This window comes from Austrofundulus limnaeus, unplaced genomic scaffold (genome assembly GCF_001266775.1).
Source record: "Austrofundulus limnaeus strain Quisiro unplaced genomic scaffold, Austrofundulus_limnaeus-1.0 Scaffold41, whole genome shotgun sequence".
Classification (NCBI taxonomy): Eukaryota; Metazoa; Chordata; class Actinopteri; order Cyprinodontiformes; family Rivulidae; genus Austrofundulus; species Austrofundulus limnaeus.
Window position 1 is genome coordinate 84,618 of NW_013952443.1, and position 8,481 is coordinate 93,098.

The 8,481-nt window shown below is 40.3% G+C and overlaps 1 protein-coding gene across 5 annotated transcripts in view; it reads right to left on the reverse strand.

The window, feature by feature from the left end:
* The window catches only part of adcy2b (adenylate cyclase 2b (brain)), a 98,493-nt gene that overhangs the window by 56,293 nt on the left and 33,719 nt on the right, over positions 1 to 8,481 (reverse strand). For all 5 annotated transcript variants that reach the window (XM_014007261.1, XM_014007260.1, XM_014007259.1 and 2 more), the window contains 2 exons: positions 3,041 to 3,202; positions 2,100 to 2,249 (listed from right to left, as the gene is read on the reverse strand). In XM_014007261.1, the coding sequence (XP_013862715.1) occupies positions 2,100 to 2,249; positions 3,041 to 3,202 (312 nt within the window). The remainder of the gene's footprint in view (positions 1 to 2,099; positions 2,250 to 3,040; positions 3,203 to 8,481) is intronic.

An 8,481-nucleotide genomic window follows, 5' to 3' on the forward strand; every position in this document is an offset into this window, starting at 1 on the left:
TTTTTTTGGCGTACGCCATTTCCGCCTTTTGGCCGTACGTTCACTTTTAGTATGGTTTCCACGCAATCCTTTATAAATGAGACCCCTGGGGCCTCATGTATCAATGGTGCGTACGCACAAAAACCTTGCGTAGGTGATTTTCCACGCAAAACTCCGGATGTATCAAAACTCAACTGAACGTGGAAATGTGCACAGCCCCACGCCAACTCCAGGGCTGGCGTACGCACGTTTCTGTAGTTTTGGTTCCATTGGCGACAGAGGTGATTCTGAGAAACTGTTCATGATGTGAAAATGATTTTTGTTCACAGTGTTTTGTTTTGTGAACTGGGGTTCCACAGGAGCTTTCCAGAGGGAGCTGGCAGACCCATCGGGACCGTGTCAGTCCAGTCCACCCAAAGCAGAGTCATGACCAACGGAATCGTCTCATCCATCTGATTCTAAAGGCTGAGTTATGGTCGCACTCTGGAGCAAGCGCACCCTCACCGGCAGTGGAGGTGTTTCATACTTAGCGTTTACGTTGTTGTAGATTTCTCCAACATGACACAAGGAAGTACACTTTACAACTTGTGAAAATGCTGTAAGTAGGAGAGCAAAAGCTTGACAGACAAACAGACTGCACACAAAGGCTGCGGTGCGTGCATGTGGGGACTCTCCAACATCACGTCATGTGAACTCTCTACTAGCTGAGACGCAGAGACTCGTTTCTTCATATCAGCTATGAAATAAACTAAGATCTATGTTCTACCAAACATTTAAGTTCCTCTGTGTTTACAGTAACTATGGTAATAAACTCGTGCGCAAAGTTAATATTTTCACACTCAGAATGGATGGATAAGCCGGTTGCGCAACACAGCAGCGTGCACACACACACACACTGACACACAATCYCTCGTTCTTTGCGTGATAAATATATTTTATTCCTATTTTTACTTAGGATTTTTTTCACACTCACATTATATTTAATTCTTTATTTTTATGAAATCAGAAATCATTTCTGATCGTGCAGGGATCACTCAAACATGTCCTTCACACATGCAGGAAGTAATTTGCATCTGTTTAACATATGTTAATGAAGGCGTGTCAGGGGAGGTGTCTCACCTGCGCTCAGTTCCACGTTAATTGTGATGTAAAAAAAGCACTGTGCATGGATTCAGGCGTACGCACAGTTTGATACATCTGGATTTTTTTGTGCGTACACCGTTTTCTAGATTTGACCGTACATCAGGTTTCAGTAAGAAATCCACACAAGTCTTTGTACATGAGGCCCCTGGTCTTTCATTTTCCATTCAACCATTCATTTTATCTAGTTTTCTTTTCAAGCCAGATAATCCACATTCTTCTGAACTTTGTTCAGACAAATATTACCAGACAATGTAAAAACTTCATTATTGTATAATTCAACTCATTTACTTCACCAACAACTTAAGTTTGGTTATCAAGGGTGCGCATGTTGGAAGGAAATATTCCAGGTGGTTAGGCCGACCATGGTGGTGATGATGATGATGAATTAGCTGTACAGTATGATGGTGCGCACGGTAAAGCAGGAGGATTTATAGCTTTGCGGGTGAAATATTATATTTGACATGACCCCCCCCCCCCCAAAAAAAAAAAAAAAAAATTAAAAAAATAAATAATAATAATACACGAAAACCCCTGAGGAGAATATTTGTGGTTATGCAAAATTGTAAAGGTTTACACGAGCAATTAGCAGAGTTTCCTCTACATTACTGGCCTTGATAGGGAGGGTGGGTGGTTCCAGGAAGGGTGGGCTGCCCTCCTTATGTAATGGAAGGCAAAAATATTGATTTGCTAGTTAGGATCTAAGGACAAATCCTTAAATGACTGAGGCATCAAACTCTGAATGACGATTTTGCAGGTTAGTTTGTATGGTGTGGGCAAAGAGGTGTTTGTGTTCATTATTTCAATGATTGGACTCTGATATGTCTGACTTTGTGATTAATAGGTTTCTGTTTTCAAATTAGCTTCACGTCCATGCCTAAAGATTCAATATTAGCATCAGCTTTTAAGTCCCCAGGTGACAGGCATCCTGAGCAGAACAATGTGAGCATGACATTTTCTAAAACCATGGTTCTCTGTACCTGTTGGTGCTTCTCAAACTCCAGTTTGATGGGAGACTTGATGCAGTTGCAGGTGTCCTGATAGGTCTGTTTGAGGGCCAGCTCCATGAGATGCTTGTGGTACGCCCCGGCCAGGTTCCCACAGGTGAAGATGATGATGTTGGCCAGGACCTGCCGTGCACACCGATGTTACAAACATTAGAAGGTGATGAAAATTCCAGTCATGACTGGAATTATTGCATGAATTATTGCCTCTTAAAACCAGAGAAAAGCACAAAGCTCTTAATGTTTTACTGCTCTGTGTCAACCTCTTTAAATGTGGATCAATAGATTGTCTTGTATCTAAAGGTAATGAGGCTCACTGAGCACGTTTTATTGCTGATGAACTATTACTCCACACGAGAGACTGAAAAGAGGCCTCATTGTAAGTGTGTTTACTCTGGTGGCTGATTGTAAAGTGACTGTAAATGTGAAACGCACGACACGCAAAATCGATTCAAGCTTGCGTCATTTCTTATCTGGCATCAAGCCGTTTTTGTGGAGTCTGACAGACTTTTTTTATCTGTGGTAAAGGACTTCTTTATGTTCCTTTATAAAGAGTCCATTCAGAGTGAGACAGTCTTTAAGAGCTTTTCCCTGAGTACACCAACAGACAGTTTTATCAGTGAAGGCTGCACTGAATGCCCTGTGTCACAACAGTAGAGAAGAATATCATTGCTATTTTATAACCCCAGACCTACTTTAACATTTTATCTCATCATTTTGAGATGTATCAGCTAACCTTCGCTTTGTTCTACAGCTAACAAACTACAGCCCAATCATTTAGGCATTCAGAGGGGCCAAAATATCAATTTCATGTCAGATTCAGGGCACATGTGCAGCAGAAGCAGAAAGTTCTTTAAATAGGCGATTTCAGTTAGACGCTTGACCCATGCTTTTACAGGTTTAAGTATCTGTCTCACCTGCCAGACTAGAGGTTCCAGTTCAGTGACAGTGGAGGTCAGACAGATGCTGAGGGTGACAGTGTGCGAGAGGCAGGTCAGACCGCTGGCGATAATGGCCCATTTCATGGAGAAGGGCAGCATAGTGTAGACCACAAACACGATGAACAGGAAGAAGGACACCTGGAAACAGAAAACATATGGTATTGGTACATAAATGGGTGAAAATGACACATTTGATCATTTCTGCACAGAAACATGTCAGGCACTGGAGCTACTTCTGCTCCTCTGGTGCTTCTGCAGCTATCTGAGAGGAAGAGTCTGTTACAAACAGAAAAAGCTTAACGTGCCTGTGACATCAAATTTTTGTAATCAATATTAAGGCATGTTTGGAAAGATAACTTTGATAATATATTTGAAAAAATATTCACGCTACTGAGCTGAACAGATGTTCACATGATATTCACATGTGAAGTAACAGGAAGTGATGTCAAAGGGGAATGTCTGAATGTAAACAGTGTTGCTACAATGTTGCAACACAGACTGTAGAGCAGAATCTGATGTTATTTTGAGTCACTATCAGAGAGAAGAAAAATTCAGGATTCAAATAATAATGTTTCAATAAAAAACAGAGAAGTGTCCTTTCTTTAAAAGTTCCCCTTTGATGTCACTTCCTGTTTCACTTTGGTTGAGCCAAGTTTAAAAGAAAACATGCCAGTTATGTGATGAAATGGATAAAATCATCTTTATTATGTCAAGTTTCTTAAATATAAAGATGTTTTCTTTGACTCTTAGTTTTTGAAGGATACAGTATGAACAGTATGTCACAGGCACAAGTGCATTTTCCTTCCAGTGACAGAAAAAAACAAGTTGTTTGCTTTGGGTAACATTTTAGTTCAACACTTTAAACACTATGGAACTAGCATACTCAAATATTTTTCAAATTGCTGTCATGATCTGTGTTTTTGCTTTATTTTTCTAGTGTTTCTGTGTTCCACTGTAGATCTCTCCCCTGCTGTCATTCCTCTAGCCCTGCCAATGCTCACCTGTTTCCTCTTGTGTCTCCTCCAGGTGTTTCTTGTTGTCCCTAATTAGTTTACCTTTATATTATGTGTCCTGTGTTTAGTCTGTGTCTGAACAATGTTTTGTGCTGTGCTGGCTTCTGCGTCCCTCCTCAGATCTTGTAAGTTTTTGCTGCCACGACAGCCCTCTTTTTGTTTTTATTAAAGAGTTTATTTTTGCCTTTAGAATTTTGCCTGCGCCCTGGGTTTTTCTGCCTGCAATCCTCAAAATTGCTAAAAACATGGAGACACAACCACTGAATGTTCATTCACATTTACCAAAACAGCATAAAGCTGCCAAGTAAGAGCAAATTAATGATTAGATTTGAATGCCTCCCTTTGGGGGTTTTCCAGACATGTCCCACTTGGAAGAGGCACCGGAGCAGACCCAGAACTCCTCTCTGTCTTGGGGTCCCGCAGGAGGATGGTAAGTGTAGCTGGAGAAAAGAAGTCTGGGTTTCTCTGCTGGACCAGTTGCTTTTGCTACCTGGCTTTGGATCAGCAGTAGATACTGGAGATACAAAATACAAAAATGTATCTAGAGTTTTCAGGTCCTCAGGTCGGTCAAGCAGAAGAAATACTACCAGAAATGAATGAGATTCTAACCCACAGTGTTGAGCAGGTTTAATGGTCTCAGCACATCAATGATCTTGCATTTGAATCATTAATAAGTACCAGAAGTTAAAATGGATTTTGTTCAAATGGTTGTTAAAATGCCAAACAAGCTGCCACTTTTGTAAAATGTTGAAGAGGACAAAACATTTACAGAAAGCACTGAGTTTATTATGAGCATTAAACACACTGTAGAAGTTATTCCACAAAATGTACGACTGCTTTCCCCAAATACAGACAGTAAACGCCAGCAAACATTTAGCTTCTGTGTGTTTTTCTGACGTTTGTCTAAATCCAGAGCACAGCTGTGTGGGCAGCCATCTTTTCTACTGAAAATGATCCAACACTAAAACGCTGCTCCTGTTATAACTTATTGGAAGTGAGTGGACCGCTCTCGTAGTTTTATTTTTATTTTTTATCTGAGTGAAAAACAGCCAATAAAACCGAAAAGCCCACACACAGTTAAAGTACTAAAAAGAGATCAAATAGGCACTGAAATATTCCCTTGTAAATGGAAACAAGATGAGCGTGTTTGTGTGTGTGTGTGTGTGTGTGTGTGTGTGTGTGTGTGTGTGTGTGTGTGTGTGTGTCGTGCATAAAAGTTGTTGTGCCTTTCTTAATGATACCCTGTGTCTTCACCTCCTGCTCTGTCCCTGTTCACTTCCCCTGCTGTCCGTTCAGCCCTTCCTGTTGTGGTGGCGAGCGGCACGTTCGGGTCACAGACTCAGCAGAGGCTCTGGTCGAACTGTGACCTCCCTGCCTGCCTGTTTATTTCCTGTGTCTTTCAGGTTCAGAGAGTCGGGCTGCAAACAGGAAGTGACCAAATGACAACATGGAGTAAATGATTGCTTTGAAAAGTACGCTTATACCTCTTCATGTTGTTCAAAGCACCGCATATTTAAGTTTTATTATAAGGGATAGTTGGCTGCAAAAGTGCTGGTGTGTTTTCTATTTTGTTGCCCTTCAACCTGAAATTTATTTGCATCTTTAATTTAATTGTAAATAATAATTCTGCAAAGAAAAATTATGAAGTTAAATTATTCTAGAAGACCCTAAGACTAAGACCCCCTTGGTGGTACCGATGGTTGCTGAAAGTAATAATTGAGGCTCCAGAGTAAAGAGAGTGAATAAGTATTTATGTGGCAATGTTAAACTTAATACTGTATATTATTAGAATAATTTTAAACAAGTTTTTCCTTATTTAAAGGGGGCGGGGGAGAAATACAAAATTCACAGTTTTGAGCTTTGTTTCATCAAAAAACATACCCAGAGTGTTACTTAGACTCGTTCATGCATGTTTGAGAAATCCTTGAATCTCATAGTGGCGCTGCCTAAACGCTTGCTGATACAAAGCTCCGCCTATTTGTACAAAGCTCCTCCCTGGAGCTCAGTCTGCAGCCAAGCTCCCGCCCCCAAAGCATTGTTGTGAAGATGTGCTGAAGTGGGAGTGTCTGAAACGGTAGGAGGTTCTTAAAGGGACAGATGCCAATTGTAAGGTGTTTGGATAGATAATGCAAAGTCAGCTATATTTTAGATATATTCAGCTTTTTCAGAACAACTGAAGGCAACAGTTACTTGATTGTGGTATAGAGTTGATCTATGTGCCTGGGAAATACACAGGACCCCCTTTAACCCATTTGATTTTAAGTATCTTTAAAAATCTGTTGAAATTTCAGGTTTTAAGGCAATAAAATGTAAAGATTAGGGGGTTTTCTCCTGTTTTTTTTTTCATGGTATTGTATGTGTCAATGCCTATTTTCCAGCATTTTCTACAAAGCACAAGAAGGTTAGGTGCTCACAATAACAGAAGCTACTCACACCATCAGTGTGACTCTGAACCGACATTCAGGCTGAATTGAACATTAGGTGTAAGTGATTGTTTGGCTGACCTAGTTCTCTTCTAAAAGAAGATCTGAACACGGAGAACAGAAAGAGATGTTGTGTAGGCTCAGACCTTCTGTTGCTAGGGGAACCAACAGGGGAAGGATGCTGACATCTTAACGGCTGCTGTAGTTTGGAAGGTAAGTTTTCACCGTAACCTTCAACTCCTAATCCCGCACCACTCCCCTAAACAAAACCAGAGCTGGGGTCGTCTGAAGAGTGTGACTTCCAGTCGGTTTGGGAGGTGGCGTGGAATTGAGAATGGCAATCCAATTTCAGCTGCATCACCTGCTTCTTCTGTCACACGGGCAGCCAGACACACTCCTATTTCCTCAGCACTCCAACCTGAATCCTAATACGCCCTGCAACACTTTATAGCAGAAGCTGCAGACATAATCTTACTTTAACTTCTTCGATTCCTTTTGTTCATTGTCTTCTTCAGAGCAGACAGCTCATCTTTGTGCTCCTTATGAAGGCAAAAACACACCAACTTCCCTCCCAACATTAAAAATACAAAGTAGCAGATATATCTACACTTGAATCACTCAAATCTTGGCAGCTCGACAGCATACATTTTGCAGTAATACACAAAAAAGTGTGATTGTGACTGGATCCTCGGGGGTACCAGGTGTGAAAGCTGTGCACAATCTCAGTGAAATCAAACGTAGCCGTGACAAACAGGCTAGAGCGGCTGGATGGTGGCAGACATGAATGAGTCATATAAAGCAGGGAAGCAGGTGAGCGTGCTCTGGAAAAGGTGAAGAGGTCAAAGTGAATGGCTGCAGAGTCCTTCCTTCTCGGTACCTCCCTTTTTTCATTTTTCCACAGGCCTTCGCCGTTATTGGCTCTGTGTGCTCCATCACACACACTGTTCTCTGAGTAATCACAATCGATTCAACCCACTGAGAGCTGGATGTATTTCTACTGTTCTCCTTTCGCTGGATTTCTGCTCTGCTGCAAGTTTGTCTTTTGTTCTCGCCCGCTGTTCAGTCAATATTTCTCCTCTTTTTTTTTTTTTTTTTGGTTCTGTTGAAGTCAGCTCGTTAACTAAAACTTTGCCTCTGGTAAAAATGTGGAAAGTACATTTAAAAAACATTTAGTGGCTCCTAAAGACAGGCAAGCCTTTTTTAGACAAAACAACTTCATGCAATATTACAATATTTTCTGGTCAGTATGTGTTGTGAATGACTCTCAGCTACTACCACACCAACGGTTAGCTCAATATCTGTAAATACACTAATGTATGCCAATTTTGGAGTGTGCATGTGCCCAGTGAAGCCTAACTCTTCCGGGTCACACCAGATAAACACAGAGGTTGATATTATAGTTGAATTGACCAAATTCAAATGGTAAATTTACATTATAATATAAACCTGATGCATTTGCCCTAAACTGATAGGTGTTAAACATTCCTTTAATTATAGATGAGATTTTTCATAAATATCTTTATGTCATAAATCTGATGTTTGAGCTGGTTGAGAGTTGGTATGCATAGATGCATGGGCAGAAGTCCCAACTGCTGGTTCATTTCTCATGGCTTTCTCAGCTCATGTATGTGGGTAAGAGCAGGTAAAAAGAATAAAATTCAAAATGAGCTGAAAGACAGTAGTGAGTAATTATATTATAAAAAAGCAGTAATTATATTTTATTGGTAAACACTTAAACTGATTTGAACAAAATCATGTTGAAAATAAAGTTGTCACAAGTTACAAAATTATTTTTTTACAAATAAAAACTTTAAATTGCACTTTCTTTTATAGAATGCTTGACCATAAAAAGTTCTACTGTGCACTGACAGTGTTTTTTTCACCAGGATTTGCAAAAAACATCCAAGAAACGAAAAAAGCCAGTTGCATTTGTCAAATTCAAAAGCAATGCAGACTTGTTTATATATATATATATATATAT